The sequence below is a fragment of the Sipha flava genome, unplaced genomic scaffold (genome assembly GCF_003268045.1).
Source record: "Sipha flava isolate LNK unplaced genomic scaffold, YSA_version1 220_pilon_pilon, whole genome shotgun sequence".
Classification (NCBI taxonomy): Eukaryota; Metazoa; Arthropoda; class Insecta; order Hemiptera; family Aphididae; genus Sipha; species Sipha flava.
Window position 1 is genome coordinate 333,785 of NW_020272849.1, and position 18,266 is coordinate 352,050.

At 28.6% G+C, this 18,266-nt stretch overlaps 1 protein-coding gene across 1 annotated transcript; it reads right to left on the reverse strand.

The window, feature by feature from the left end:
* Window positions 1–12,884: 12,884 nt before the first annotated feature.
* Window positions 12,885–15,977, reverse strand: LOC112683150 (zinc finger MYM-type protein 1-like). Its single transcript, XM_025554053.1, has 7 exons — window positions 15,903–15,977; window positions 15,649–15,727; window positions 14,650–15,597; window positions 14,324–14,520; window positions 13,229–13,481; window positions 13,064–13,158; window positions 12,885–12,995 (listed from the first exon to the last, which is right to left on the reverse strand). Exons 1-7 carry the CDS (start codon window positions 15,975–15,977, stop codon window positions 12,885–12,887), a joined length of 1,758 nt encoding a protein of 585 aa, XP_025409838.1.
* Window positions 15,978–18,266: the final 2,289 nt, after the last annotated feature.

Here is an 18,266-nt window from a genome sequence, read left to right on the forward strand (position 1 = left end):
ATCATATGATAATATGAACATAGTGTGATAATTACTAACGCCGTTTAACGTTAAGTTCCCTCGGACTTTGGATATTTAAACTAAAGGGGACGCATAGTATTACCTTAAATAAGAAGGAGGACTCCGTACTCTTCCGTCCACCTTTACTTTAATCACTGAGCTTACACTATACTATAGAAACGCATTTTATTGTTTTAGATTCTGAAAAAGTGTTCACGGAATGCGTATTATTATATTGGTTTTGCGTTAGTAAATTTTTCTTTTAATATTCACACGATTTATTAACTTGATATAAGTATGTGCTTCAAAATTGTAATTTATAACCTTTATTGTATTTAACCATTGTAGTTGGTAGATAAGTACTTTGGGGAAGTTATTTTTTGAAGGAAGACTGCCGTGAATTTTGGCGAAGCCGATGATTTTGTTGAATGTAATAGTACATGGCGTGTACGAATATAAAACATGGTTAATGTAGGGCGGCCACTTTGAAAATGTTTAAATGTCGGTCAATGTTTTTCCGATGATTATATTGTCCCAACGTAGTTGTACCGTATTATTTATTAAAACATTTATAAAAACACGACCGGCTTATGTACATGGTGATCGTTGCAGGATAGAACTTTCGAAAAGAACTTTCGGTGGGGGCTTCGAATTAATTAGCGAGACTCATAACTTTCTCCTTACACCGTATTGTTTATACACTATTTTATTCGACTCTGTTGCATTTTTTATCTTATACATCTAATTTGTTGTTGTTTTGGAGGGACAGCCAATATCGTATGCGTGCGTCCTCGTGCTGCTGTCCACTCCACTCAATCCTCTCATCGCGGTGTTAATTTCTAACTTTATTTTTCGAGGAGATATCTACAATTTTCATGGTTCTTAATAATGAATAGTGCTTTAATTATTTATTGTATTATTACATTCCAAAAGAAAAAAATTATGATAGGTACACGATAATTCATCTTTAATAACTCAGATATATATATATATTAGTGATGGGTCGAACCCTGATTTTTTAAATCGAACCGAACTTTAAATTATTTTTTCGAACTCGAACTGAACCGAACCTTCATATTTTCTACCGAACCTATTATGATTTTAAGTCGAACTCGAACTCGAACTCAATACTTTTTATTATGTACCTACATTGTACCACACACTTTATAACGTTGCGTGGGCTATCTATGTATATTTAATCAATGATTGTTCCTACTTACAAATTAAATTAACCATATTTATTAATTACTATTGTTTTTTAAGTTTTCGTATTACCTATTCTACATTTTAAAGTTTAAGTCAAAGGAATTGTATTATTTACAATAAATTTAAATTTTAGATAATTTCTACTTATTATTATTATTTTTCAAACCCATTATTGTGCTCTCTTGTGTTGTCTTGTAGCTTATAAAATATTATATGAGTATTGAGTATAATATGACAGTACAATCAATACATTTTAATAATATATATAAAAAAAATAGTAATAATAACTACAATTCACAAATATAGAATGATAATTAAAATTTATGGGTGTAGGTGAGTTGTGGCCCAGCTTGTCGTTTCCGGTGTTGGAGACCGGTGAATTCTGGCCCGATAATATTTTAGCCGTAGGTTAGTTGCGGCCCGAATAATTATCATTACCTATGTACCGATCGGCTAATAACTATATGTACGATGCGGTGTTGGCTATACATTTAGTGATAAACGAATAACGATAAACGAATTGTTCGATACGTATGGCAAGTTATATCTTTATGTAATATAATAAAGATAATATAGATCGTTTTATTGTATTATCTGTTGTAATAATATAATATGTATATATATAATAATTTATAATTATTATATATTATTCTCATTATATATTAAATTCTAGAAACGCAAAATATTATTATATTTATTTTTCACACATTTTCTTTTTTATTATTATTATTTTAACCAAAACAATAGCTAAAAAATGAAATTACTATATGGTATAATTAATTTACGAATATTTTTTTTTATTTGTATTCTTGAAATGACAAATATTAATAATATACGACAATAATAGAAAATACGTAGTATTAATAAATTTATATTGTGATGTTTATATACATGTACTATGTATAGTATATATTATATATTTAGTATATAAATTATTGTATGGGCCGCAACTCGTACGTTATTTAGGGTTTGGGCCGCAACTCACTAACACCGAAATTTATTATGTAAGACGTAAGTTTTAAACATGTTTTTATTAACAGTGCAGTCACGTATCGGAATATTACCATGGATTTACACAAAATATATTTTAACCTCTACAATAAATATGATAAAAACAAAAATAGCTATATTATGAATGTAGATATACTGCCTCTATTGGAAATAAACAACTTATTCATTTTTTGGTCAGCGGAGGGTGGATGTGTAACAGGCGACTGGAAAAATAACATTATTATGATAATAATAACATTATTATCATAATAATAGCATTATTATTATAAATAATACATAACGTGCCCGCTGCAGATTATTACTTTCTATCGCCAATAGTCTAATTATTTCTAAATAATCATCAATTTTTATTTTTCAAAAATAATTCTTGAAGATTTATACAAATTTGGTTTTCGAATTATCGTGGTCAGTAAGTCTGGTTCGACAAATATTTTCAAGTTTGATTTTCGAACAGTAAAATATGCTTGATAGTTCGGTTTGATTTTTTTCATGCCTAGTTCGAATTTCGAACCGAACCGAACATCAAGGGTTCGGTTCGGTTCGGTTCGAGATTCGAACAGTTCGACCTAACATTAATATATATATATATATATATCAATATTAATGACAGTAAATGAGCTTTACAGTGGATGCATGGAATTTATCTTCTTTTTTGAAAATTTTTGAAAACTACATAGTCGACGTATCGTAACATTTGTAAAAATACACGTAAATCGTAATTTATTTAACACATCTAAATGGAATATTTGGATTCTAGGGATGGATTACCCTACCGGTTTCCTACACCTGGGCCTGCGTAAAAATCTAGCACGTTCACACGCATACGCTTACAATAGGTTTACGGTTAACGCGACGGTGTTATATAATCATATTATGGTATCAACACTGACTTGTTGAGTTCTTCTTCGAGTCCTCGGTTGGCCACTTCGATCTGCTCCCGCTGGGCCGTGATGGCTTTCATGCGCTCCTGCAGCAGCTGGATCCTCTCTTCCAACAACGCCTCCATTGCCGTATCGCGTTCCGTGTCCCGAAGTTCGTCAACGTAGCGGATCTGCGGCGAGGGTGGGCACGGTTACGTATTTGTTCGCAATATGGGGCGACGGAAAACGGAGTCGCGCGAGACAATATATTACACGAACGGCGGTGGCGGCGGCCAATGGACTTTTACGTATCGCGTTATACGTATATCGTGCGCGTATATATACGTAAACGTGGTATAATGTGGTCTAAAATTACCACGCTGGTCTGGACCGTGGCCAGCTAAACGGCGATGCGCGTACGGGTTACGTGTATACGGTTTCATCGGGATGCCGTTATAAGGGGTTACCGCGGTCGGGAACGTTCGTACTCGCACCGCCACGCGTATATTATCGCGTGCGCAGAGTCCCGGATCACGGGCGCGTTCACATATTCATACGTTCAATACCTACGCGCATCCGGGTCGAGACTTTGAATTCGATATCGTTTCATTTTCAATACGTTTCTAAAAGTCTGCGAATAAACCGTTCGTACAGAACCACGCGTTGACCATATTAGCTTCGGATTTGAAATCAAAAATATATCCTATAGCCTTATTATTCGAACGCGTAAAAACAGTGCGCCCTTCGAAACATGCCCCGAGTTCACAGATATGCGGACACGAGTTCACGACGACTTTCCACATCCTTCTCCTTCTCAACATCACCTTTTTTACAAATAAAACGTTTCAACTGAACGTTTGCGTCGAGAGGAACGTTATCCGGCACCTGCGCGCGACGCATCAACACCAGTGACAAAGAACGATTCTCAGTTTATTCAATTCGTGTTCGAGGCAGGGTGGTCATACATGACGCGTTAACATTTAATATTAACAACACATTTGGATGGGGTAACTTCATTAACAATTATACTTTTCCAATATTCTTATGTACATGTATTTACCATTTACGAACGTTTCGAAGTGGTTGGACATAATTTGGCTATTTATTATTATGATCATATTGAATATTTTGGTCACGGAGCGAAGGTTCACAGAGTAGTCAAGTGTCTACCCCGCGTGCACTCTTATGCTCGTGATAGCGACGCGAACTGGCTTTTCGTACGGTGCATGCCGAAGTGATTCGAACGTATTTGGATAGAGGTTTCGAAGATTTTTGACCGATTTTAAGTATGCTCACACGCACACGTGTGTAAACAATCGACGGTTTCGGACTAGGAACGTCTACGGCAGCTGTACGACAGTACATTACAATAAGTTATTCATGGCCTATATCTACGGATATTCACAGAATCAGTAGTTTTTTTTTAACACGATAATAACTATAATTGTAATAACAAGCAATCGTAATAAGTACTTGGGTTTGGATAGACTTTATAAAACAATAATATAACACTGAAAAGACGAAGAATGTAATTAAACACAATATAATTTATAATAATAAACTGTATAACAAAATATTGTAACACAGTAAATCGTAAACGTTGGTTCGTTAAATACTGTATTAACTATCGTTGGGTTTAAATAAAATAACGTTTCACAGCGACTTTTAGCGAATTGTATAAAAAATAAAAAATTATTATTTCAACCGGCGCATCCGAATTGCATGCCAAAAAAATAAACATAAATTAAAATGTTCAAATTGCATGCCATATCTTAGAGGGGTATGACCGAATCGCATGCTACGTCTTAGAAAGGTCTATCCGAATTTCATGCCATGTACTTTCAAGTTTATATATCATACACTTATGTGTACAATTTTATTACTATTAAGCTTTATTTTTGACTTTTCTTATTAAAAAAAAAAAAAAAAAAAAAAAAACCGGATGACTAGAAACCGATTAGGTTTTAGATTGAAATATTTTTTATATCCGAGTAAATATTTTATCAAATTGGAGAAGGTGACACTATGTATATTAAACATTAAATAAAACGATTGTAGTTTATGTTAATCAAGTGAATGTATTTTACATTTTTACATGTCATTTCAAATAAATAATAATATTATAAAATTTGGTGGAATTTTTTGACAATATACAATAATAAAAATATAAAGATGATAGTTCAACAGGTTATAATAATAAAATAAAATATAAATATTGATTTATGCAATTATTTACTCGGATATAAAAAATATTTCAATTTAGAAACCAATCAGTTGTGATTACCATATCAAAAAGAGTTTAAGTCAAAATAAATGTTAAGTTGTGTACATAAGTACATGATAAATAAATTTGTGGGTATACAGCATACACCTCTAAGACATGGCATGAAATTCGGACAGATTTTCTAAGAGATGGCATACAATTCAGACATTTTTTTTTTTTTTTTTTTGGCATGCAATTTGTATGCAGTCATTTCAACGTGTTATGGACACCACTGCAGATTTATGGCGTACAAGAATAGCATATTGGTTTCGAGATGAGCGCGCATGTGTGCGTGTTATTTTTATGTGGTCGATTTCTCGTATTGAAGAAATACTCTGAAACATTTATTGATACAACTCTTCTTGTATATAGGCTTGTACATGTATTTATGTCATATTTACTTAATGAAATCGATCATTTCAGAACTTGATTTTCAGATGGCGAAATCCATTTGAATAATGACACGTGCGACATCCGTTTTGCGTAACCGACAAATATGTTGTAAATGTGGTCTGATGAGTGTGACGTACGTTTTATATTAATGTTTATTTATGTGCAAATAGTATAATATATTGGTACATTGAATCGTGTTTAAATTTTACCGTATATATATTATGTTTGTAAATTACGAGTATAATGTGTACAACGAAACGTCATCACTGTTTATATTCAACTTTATTAAATTTATTTTTTATTTTTATTTATTAATAAAGAAAATCTACAATTTACACATAATATTTTATACAATAAGTAAGTTCAATAAGCGGTAAATATTAACAATAACGGTGATGAATGTGAGTTGGGAGATTACCCAGTGGTAACACTCAGCTAATTAATTTCAAAAATTTTTTTATGAAATATACTTCTTATAAAGAAAAATGTGTTCTCAGTATTTATTACTTCTTTTTTATTCTTTTGCATAGATCCATAAATATTAATATTCGAACCGGATTGTTGTCTGTCATTGCGCTGACCTTTCTGATCGTTTTGTTACCAACAATTATAAAACAAATAGCTTTCATGGAAAGCTACTCAGATTATTGATTTTGCTATTAATTTTAAATGTACAAAGTATTTGTCTATAAATGCAATGTATGCATTTTCGATTAAATTCATATCCAAATTAGTTTGTACCATATTTTGGATATCTAGTCGACGAAAATATTTACAACCTATTTTAGAACTTTAAAGGTGGTTATAATTTCTTACAATAATTGTCTGAATATCTGAGTCTCAAAATATTATAATTATTTATTAAAAATATATACGTAAAATATAATGATGATTAGTCACCAACTCAACTGTAATTTATTAGGTACCTGCTAAATGACGAGCTGGCACGTTATTATTTGTTTTAAAAATTGAACCTTAAACATGCAGTATTTGTGATTATGTTTAAATTCTATTTTTGTTTTTATAAAATAAATAACTTAGCCATAAATATTAAAGAAATAATAATACAATTTATCGAGAGAAGTAAATTACTTTTTATTCGTCGTAGTATTAAGTTTTTAAATAATTTCAAAAAGGCAACCAATGATAATCATTTATATCTACAAAAATCAAATTTGGTTGTTGTTCAATAGCTGTAAAGCAGAAAATGACATAATTGTATATTTTAGGTTATTTAGGTACTTAATATTTTAATATTTTAGGATAATAAATTTAAAAATTTTGTTTATGAATTATTTATTTATTTACCGGCTTGGTAATTAAAGAGAACATTTTGAACCTAATTTTAAAATTTTAAATCTACTTAGTGTTAATATACAATTCTAATTTTAATTTAAAAAGCTTGAATGTTAGATATTTACATTATTCTATATTATATAATGTTATAAATTAGATATAACGCCAACATCGAATTAAAAATGACTAAGCATAGGAATATATTTATAATTATTCATAGTATAGTTTTCATTTATTTTTTAGAATGTCTCCTGAATATATAATTTTCTAATTATACCTCCGGGTGTAGGTACCACAAGATGTGTAATTGAAGATATTTTATATAGGGGATATGGAAATTACCCTTCAGGACAAAATTGTAGATAGATTTATCATTTACACACTCGCACCACGCTTTTAATAATTTAATACTCACGAACATGGTTTATATTTTTTATTTTATTATAGAGAATATACTAAATAAACAATTTTATTTTAAAAAGATTGATTTCGTATTGAATTCTCGAAATCTATTATTAGTTTCATAAATATTTATTAATTAAAACATTTCTATCCTCATTACAATACTAATAGTATAAAAAATATAATAATAAATAGTTTTTACTGAAAAGATAGATCATTATAACCATAACGTCAACACTTTATTAATTTAGTACAGCAGTTATCGACAAATTAGAAGCAGGAAAAGTTTTCTGACATTTAACTTGGTTAATACCTAAATAAAGAGCTCTTTTGCTTACTCTCAAATAATTTTAGTTTACCATATATTGATACTTTTGGTGGTTTTACGAGGAATTCATAATAAAGAAATTAATTTAATGACAGCGAAATTTCGATCAATAATTATATTGTATTTTTTTTCCATTCTTTTTGTGTTTTTACAATAAAAAAAAGCCTCCATAGTTTAATATTTAAAACTAATTATTATTATGTCTAACAATGGATTATGATTATTATGTATTATATTGTATTATACATTTCCAATATAAATTTTCTATCGATAGTCTTGGAACCTTTTTTTGTTTTTTCGCTCACTTTAGTAACCATAGTTATTTTTTGCTACTGTAACCTAAAATAACTGAAAATGAAAAATTACTTTTTTGTAAATATCATATTTTAAATTATAATATCAAAATAAATAAGAAAAATTTGAATATTTTTAAATACAAATTATAACTGTACAATTTTTGTAGTATAATAATGTACTTGTATTATCGTGTGTACATATATCATTATATACATATATAATTGTACATCCAATTCTAAAATTTGAGTGACCTGATATTGAGTTTTAACCTATAGTTTGATGATCACTGTTACATTAGAACATAATAGTATTATAACCGTTATTAGTACCAATGGTTTATTGACTTATTGAATTTAAATGATTTTTTTTTTTGTATTATTATAATAAGGCAACACGATCTATATTATTGTATAAAATAAAAATAATTTTGGATTCATAATAATGAGAAACATATTTTAATGTCTTATGAGTTTAATTAAAATGCAATTGAATATTTAGTAATTATTTTTGAAAATCATTAGTTTTTCGATAACGAAAAGGTTTATGTCCAGTCGTTTCACAGACAGCAGTGAACTATATATTTATACATAATAATGAACAGCATTGTATTAAATAACACATTATTAGAACACTAATTTTTAATTTATTAAGTTCTAATACAAATTAAAATCGTAAAAAAAAATCATAATACTAAATATGAATTATTATTCTAGTTATGAAGAATCGTAAGACACTATAATTGTGTTCTTACACTGTAAATTCATTACAGATTATGCGTCTCTAACCTACATTATTAAGCCCTATTATGGATAAAAGTATCTGCACTGGGTTTGAATAATTTCTTTAAATTATGATTTCATATTTTATTGTTCTTTCTTTAAGTTAAAATTAATTGTAGTTACTCCAATTATAAAATATCAATTAAAATGGCTTTATAAGATACCAAAAGTACTTTTATCCATTTACTTTAATGTTAAAAATAATATTTATCTCGAAGATGTGTAATATTTTTATTTCTTTATTAAGTGTGTCTGTTTATGATTGCTATCGTAAACTATAGCTGATAGTTTATTGCCAAAGAATTTTAATAAATCTCTAGTTTGAGCTCTTTATATTTAAAAAAAAATTTTCGTGTTAAAAATTACATCGACAAAATTTCAAAATTGGTTAGAGAGTCATATTTACAACGGTCAACTAAGTCGAGAAAAGCATTTTGACATTCCGCTAATTTAATTAATTAGTTGGAATTACCTGAATCTATACAAATTAATTATAGTAACATCAGTGTGTTCATTTCACATTGAAACATCCTAAATAATTATAAAATGAAATATTCATATATATATATATGGTACTAACAATAGTGAAATTTTGACAATAATATTAATTCCTAGCCAATGATGTTGATTCCTAATATTAATACGAGTAAATGTCAAAAATTCTTAGACGTTCACAGACAATGTGTAGTGAATGTAAAATCGTATCAATTATTAATAAGTTCATAACTCTGACTAAGTAATGCCATCAAAATTTACGACTGGATGAGTGATGCAGATAATTTTAATTAAATAATATTGTAATATTTAAATTATTTGCCTTTGAAATTATTGACTTTTCAGTTGTGACACTTTAAATTATATAATTTTTTTTTTTTTTTTTAACAAACATACTTCTGTACCCCATTTTATAAATACAGCCTTAATTTCCTCTGTATGTTTTTTTTTTTTTTTTTTTGATAATTTAAAAATAAATCAATTTATAATTTCAAGACTACATTTAAATTCCTCTGTTGTTAAAAAAATCATATAAAATAACTAAATATAACTGATGACATCGATGACATAGTAAAGGAACCTAAAGGAAGATCCGGTGAACTCATCTCGCACATATTGTGACATAGGGCCTCCGTTTTCACTTATCTTTATCAAAAACATTTTAAACTACTCTGCTTTCAATACGATCTCAGTTAACCTCACCAACTCGAATGGCTTTACCTGTAGGTCAATGCCCCGTCATACCTTATCATACTTATCGCCTAATTTGAATAAAATTATTGATCAATTATATGAAACTAATGTTTATTTGTATTCCCCGTCACTTTCACATATATAGGATTGTCATTAGAAAAATATACACTTTTCTATTTGAAAAAATAATATTGCTGGTGCTCTAGCCTAATTGGGGTACTTGGTTAAATATATATAGATATATAAATTTAATATTATATGTATTTATAAGGTCAAAAACAAAAATAATATTCTACTTACTTTATTGCGGATATTTTAACACAAGTCAATATCAAGAAAATTTTCGACATCACGTAGCTACTCAATACTAAAGTATCGATTGAGAAACCACATAAGAAGAGACGAGGCTTACCCACAATATCACAACTGTCAATCCTACGGACATACGCTGAATTATTGTCACCACAAACCTAGATGCGTTAATTGTGGTTAAAACCCCGCTTACAAGTGCTCCAGAAATCTCCAAAGTTTCGCTATCGCGTTAAATGTACCCTTTGCGCTAAGGACTAAGAACACTGTTAAATTCAAAAGATACCTATTTTACAAAAGAGCCTTAAGAGAAAACTGTTCCAAGAGTCTTCCAGTCAAGGGCATTGATTTCAATACCCATTCTAAAACCAAATCTTACTCAGAAGCCTCCAAAAATCAATACACACACGGAACATAAAATCCCCGACACTCTTTTAAATTCTATATCAAATTTAGTGTCAATAATCTCTCTTATCTCCGCATATTTAAAGAACTTACTGCAAATAGTATTATTCTATAGTCATTATCGACCAGACAATTCTCGTTTAAAAAAATTAAGAAAATTAAAACCTTAAAAATAATATAAAGAGAAAAAATATGAATAAACATTACTATTTAATGTTAGATGATTTAATGTTATTTAAAATGCTTGAGTTCTTTAAATGTTTACAAAATATTATATAATTTTTATCAACTATGTAAACACATGAATACTTTTTAAAATAAATGTTATAATGTTTCAAATCTACTTTATAAGCGCATATTTGTATACTTTTTGTGGTGTCCAGATTTAGGCGTTTCGTCAATCATAAATTACTTCGGTAAATGTTTAATGCATTGATTAATTATTATTCAATAATTTATACTGCTGCTTATCATATGTAGATATTGCGAGTCATGGGAAAGGCTTTAGCTCTAAGGATATGTTATCTAGATCTCGGTTGGTTTAGTTCCTCTTTTATACTTATAATATACAATTGTAGGAAATAATCAAACATTTTTAAACAAAGGTGTCAAACATTTATTTGTAAAAAATGATTGATGTAGAATATCTTTTTTATCGATATCTCATAAATGTACGATTTTCATCAACAATCAACATTAATATCATTGGTTTTGTAATCTATAATTAAACCTATCTATGATTTATTTGTATATATATATATATAGTTCTCATTAGTCGAAAAATCGAAAATTCATCGAGATTCAAACTAAACTGCACATAAAGCATAGATCAATGGTTAGATTCAATGACACATAGAGGTAGACTGGCCAGGGAGGCAAGGGGCCCCCCTTGGGCCCTCGATAATGTCATATTAATTACCCGTATACAAAATATAACATTAATATAATGGTAAAACACCAATCATTTATTATTAGATTATCTGAATTTGGATGAATTGAACATAAATAACTAAAAATATTTATTAATTAAAATGTAATAATAATAGGTACAATTGATCACCCCCAAGCCCTCCGCTCCTCGATACCCAGTCCGCCCCTGATGGCACAAGATGGAATTTAGGAAAATATTGAAACGCAAACTCTGTTAAGCTAGTTATAAACAACTATTACAGATTTTTAAGAAGGAACTTGCAATTAAGTTATTAGAGGAATAAACGAAGTGTTTGGTAAATATAATAAATAATAATTAAAAATCATTCGAATAAAATGTATCTTACAGACGATTTATATATTTTAGTACATTTTAGTATTGTTAACCAATTTATAAAATGGATAGCTAATATTTTATTTGGGTATCTTCTGTTATATATTGTATCAATGTATATTATACCTTGTAAACATTCCTCCTTAAATGTGACCATATATCTAAAACCACACATAAGGGAGCGATAAGTAAACCGTACGTGGACCAAAGAGGCGATAACACATTTAGTTATTGCAACCAATGGAAATGAACGGTATACCTATAATCGGCCATTTGTCTTAAAACGAAATAATAATACATGCCATTGAGTGGTGTCAAACGAAAGAATACCGTAATACTTAAATGATTAATACGAAAAAAATCACGTAGAGATTGCCGATGTGAATCGAGCAATTGTGTAGAATGTGTTTCGAAGATAAATGTGACAGTCTGATCAGATGTATAACACTATGTACGCTTATTCTTATCGCATTCGATTTACGCACTGCAAATTAATTTGCAAATCAATATTTTAATTTACAACAACCACGCTGACTATTGTAGTAGTAGTAGTAGTAGTAGTAGTAGTAGTAGTAGTAGTATATTTCGTCTTTCTGAAAATTTCCTCGACCTTTAATGCCTGAGCATAATATATAACTATAATTGTATAACTATAATATATAACTATAATTCTATCGAATAGTATTGCAATACATAGTGCTCGTATATTTTATCATTACGAGCACCGACTAACGAAAACATTACGTGCACCGATCCAGTGTCACAGTGAATCAAATCGAACGTTGCCAATTTAAATTCTAAACTCTTTATTGGTGCTCATATTTTTTATGTAAACCGAAGTTTTGACAAACACCTATAGGCTATATTACATTGTATTTCTTTTTTAGTACTTCCAAATCCCTGCCTTTCCACATCGCCCTCCATTTTCCCAATTATTCATACCCAACCATCCTTCATCCAGTTCATATCTTATACGCTTTCTCGATATCATCTTCTGTTTCGCGCTATTTATTCTTATAATTATGTTATTATTCTTTTTAATTTATAAGTGAAAAACCTCACGTAGTTGGACGACAATTCCTCTTCTTCTTGTATTAATCTTTCCATAGTTTTCCCGTGGTTATCAATCATTATATTCCGGAAAAGATCTGACACCACTATTTTCATAAAAAAAAAAAAAAAAAGGAAAAAATAATTAATTTGTTTTCTTACAGCAACGCAAATTACTTTTCGTGTAATCAGCTATCCTATTATTTATGCAAAAAGCTTCTTCGAAAAGATTTTTGTAGTATGGTATCTTGAACTTGATATTTTCCACTTCTTTTTTCGACAAATCCAATAACTGTCGCCTTTCTTCTAATTTTAAACTTATTATGTTCATCTGTCTTTCTTCTTCTTCTTTTTCGTCCTGCTTTAACTTTTCATTACGCATATCTCCCAAAATTTGAAGTTTATTTTTTTTGGTATCTAACTCGCTTATCTATAACAGTAGAACACAATTGATTGTACAGCTTAACCTGTTTATCTTTTTGTGTACGAAAGAGAAAAATAATCAACATAAAAATTGTTGAATTATAACGTACATTAGAGTGATCGTATTTAAAAATTGTGGATCATGATTCCTGAGCGATATTATGTATTTTTCTTTAAATATTCGATCCACGGGTTTTAAATAAAATATTTAAAACAATAAGAAAATATTAATTAATCGAATATTTAAATGAATAATAATAAATTTCTTTGTGTATACAGTTTACATTTTTTTAACTTACATAAAAATATACTATAAATTATATCTTGACTGCAATCTTATTATTTTTTACATTTTTGTATTACTATATATTTCAAATTAATTTTTACCTAGATATATTATGAATTATTGGGAGATGGTATTTCGCGCCACCAATAGGTACATTTAAGCGCGTATGTAATTTGCGCCAAAATATAAAAATTAAATATGTATTTTGCACCACATCTAAAAATTAATTTTGGACTTTGCGCTACAACAGAAAACAAAATGGAATATGTAATCTGCGCCACATTTTTGGTTGGAATATTTACCAGCAGATAAATTTACTGATAATACCAGTGGCATGCGGTGATATTTTATGTTGGGTAAGCGCTAAAATAAAATTTCAAGTTAAAACAAAAAAAGGTATTTTATTAATAAAAAATAAAAATTACAATCTAAAATTTATTTATAAACAAAATCTATTCGTCTTTCTTGTTTTATAAATTCGTTAATAACTTTATCATAAAATTCTGGATGATTTTTTTCTTTGTGCAGGAGTTCCTTTTCGATTGAAATTAATGATAATGAACTTGTCTTTCTTGCCCTTGTGTAGATCTTTGATACGATTTGATACGTTTTAATGCCGAAAAAGAACGTTTAACTGAAGCTGTTGTACTGGGAATAGTTAAAATTAGTTGACTGAGTTTAAATACTTCTTGGAACGCCGATATTAAATCATTCATCTTAATTTTTTTGACTAAATCATATGGATTAGTATTTAAAAATTCTTCAGATTTGTATAATACAATTAATTCATTTCGTAATCTAATAAAATCAAATATTTCTCCAAAATTTGATTCTTGCAAGTTTTCTAGAGCAGAATTTGGAAATTCGTTTGTGTAGTTTGAATATTTACTTGGGTCAATTAATGATAAAAATTCAAATTTATTTAAAGAACCAAATCGCGCTTGCAAATTTGTCAATATGTTATCAAATATTTCATTAAAAAGTACTTTGTAAAATGTTTTTGGGTCACGAATTTTACGCTGTAGTTCAAAATCGCCTTTATCTGATAAAACTGTTTCCCATAATTTTTCAAATAGATTTAACCTATAATTTTGCAGTTGACATTTAGTTTCTTCAATTTTTTTCACACAGTATAAAATATCTAAACGTTTAGTTTGTAATACTTCATATAAAATATCAGTCAAACTAAATATTTTACTAAATACTATTAGCAAAAAGTATGTTTGTCGACTATCTAAAGAATTGATGAACCCTTGAGATAATACTATCGCTTCATTATCCCAATCATTAGAATTATCTAATACGTGTTGATAAAACTCTATGAAATATGAATTATATTCGTGAACTGTATTTACTAAGCGAAAAGAAAAATTCCATCTAGTCGGCACATTTTTTGGCATTTTTTTTCTTGTAAAATTAGATAAAGCATGTGTACGTTTAGAAGATTTAGTAAAAAATGATCCCATACCAGTTAGTGTTTGAAAAAAAATCTTACAGTCTTTTATATTTGATGCTGATTGTGAAAGTACAAGATTTAATGAATGGCTAAGACAATGGACAAATAATGCTTTTGGGTAGAGCTCCTTTACTTTAACTTGTAGTCCTCCAACATGACCACTCATAACGGCCGCTCCGTCGTAAGTTTGAGCTACTAATTTATGTTTTAATTCATACCTATTAACTATATCAATTACGTGTTTCAATAAACCATCTGCTGATCTATCAGCATTAACATCGACAAATGAGATAAAACGTTCATGTGCTTCCCCGGTTTCTTGATGAACATACCTTAAAGTTGTTGATAATTGAGACAGATTTGTTATGTCTGAAGTTTCATCTAATAATATTGCAACAAAATTAGTATTTTTTTATTTCTGATTCAATGGACGTTGATATGATGTTGCTAACTGAGCAAATAAGATCATTTTGAATTCTATTGGATGTACCACGGAATATTTTTGATGTTTCTAAATGCAAGTTTAAAATAGAATCATAAGATGATAATAAATTTAAACAACCGAGGAAATTTCCTTGATTGAAAGAATTAACTCTTTCATTGTGACCACGAAATGGTAATTCGTAGATCGCCAAAAAACAAACACAATCAATAAAACGTTTTAAAACGTCTCTATTTTTTTTTACCAATTCATTATGGCGTATTACATCTGAACGTCTTTGTTCATCAAGCTGCAAATCAATTCTAGATTTTCCAAACATTTTTAATTTTAAAACAGAAGAAATATGTGTTTGAGATCGTTCATGTTTTTGAATACCATTTGTTAAATTATTTAAATTAACAAAATTACTATGAGACCAAACATTTTTTTTCCCTGGTAAATAAAACACAAGGCCAACAGAAAAGTTTATTTAATTTTGCACTACCAGTCAACCATGGAGTATTTAAATAATTAGAAATATTAAAATGACGAATGTAAACTTTGTTTTTTTCTTTGTGATTAGATGTCAATTTTTATAATTTCTGGACATGGTCGACCATTTTTTACAATTGTTAATTTTTCATCAAAATTTTTTAAATGAAATTCATTTTCCAAAAGATGCTCGATTAAGCAATTGTTTGAATCAGTATTCATTGTCTATAAAAACAAATATAAACAAGGCGAATATAATTTGATTCCTCTTAATTATAATAATTTTATTTATTTAAATAATAATTATCTATACCAATTCTATAAAATTATGCAATAGGAATTTAATATACTCACATTAAAAATTTTTGTTCAACACCAAATTAACTATGAAGACTTGTGGACACGTTGACGGTTGACGACAAAATAATATATTTATTATTAGTATAGTATAGTATAATATAGTATAGTCAAAACTTATAATAAGTATATTGATAACAAAAATAATCCGATATGTATCGTAAGAATATTAGAATTCCGTTTTTAAAAATATCGATAAGCGCTCGGCATAGCGCTTTCAACCATCACGTAAAAACGCGTATATCCCCTTCTACCACAACTAGTCATTCCTATAAATAACGATATAGGAAAGGCAATCTAAAATACTAGCGCTTCTGTAGAGAAATTGCCTATACGAAAAAAAAAATTTAATTCAAAATCTGATAAATTTTTTTTAAATTGAACACAAAAATAAGAATTGATAAATATTTGTAATTTTAATGTAAACAAATTGTCATTTAACATCAGAAATATTAATCTTTTTCTTTTTTTCTTTTTGGCTGAGCATGCGCCGCTTACCTAGCTTGTCCTGACCGCACGCCACTGGATAACACATCGAAATACAATAATACCAATGCATGCCGGATATATTATTGTGTTCTACTAATAATAATGAGTAGAGGCGATATCGAATTGGTACGTCTAATATAATATGATATAATATAATAAAAATTATCAATTTTCATAATATTGAATAATATTGAACAGCAGTATATTGATATTTACCATTAGTCCGATATTAATCGCGTGTGCGTTCATATTTCATTTTTCACATTTCAAAATTATATAAAAGTATAAGTAATGGATATAAATATCGGTGAAATTATTAAAAGTACTAAAAAAAAGATTTATTATTATTTAAAAATGTTACGTATCGAAAAGTTTATGAATCTAAATATTGTTCAATACGATGGCGTTGTATTGTCAGAACTTGCACTTCAAAAGTGTACACATCTTCAGAAAATATTGTACAAATAGTTAAAATTTTAAATGAACACAACGGGCATGATTAACCAAGTATACACAGAAAAATATATTAAAATGTATGTAAGAGAAAAGCTATGGAAAATCTGTATACTAAACCAAGTAAGATATTACGAACAGAAATTTCTGGACATTTTTACAAACCATTACTACCGATGATATATCATTAGTACAACGAAATATGTAAAACGCCCGTAGAAAATGGTGCCATTACCAAAAATAATGGAAGAAATGTAAAAGGCTATAAGCGATTTTCTATTAAATTGAACTTGATTGGCCAATGGAATGGTTAAGAATACAATATGTTAATCTGTTTGGAAAAAATGATTTAGTAATCTTAAAGTAACGCAAATTACAATTTTAATAAGGTGATAAATGGCGCAAATTACATTTTTTGTAGGTACACGATGGCGCAGATTACTTAATGCCCTTTTATTTAGTTTTGTGTGGCGCAAATTACCAAAATTAATTTTTAGATATGGCACAAATTACATATATATATTTTTTTTTTTTTGAGGGGGATTGTTTTTGGCGCAAATTACATACGCTCGAATTATTACCTAGATCAGATAAAAATATTACGTTATAAGTATATATAATTTGTTATAAAATAATATTATGAGGCGTCATAAAGATGAATATTATTAAATATAATATTAATATAATTCCTATATTATGATTAAAGCTATTCACTAATGAAGTATTAGACTATTAGAACCTGGCCAGTCTACAAACGGATCGTTAAGCAATAATAACATCTATACCACCGGTAAGTAATTAGTTTCAGTGTTTGACTATTATTTGAAAACTATTATTT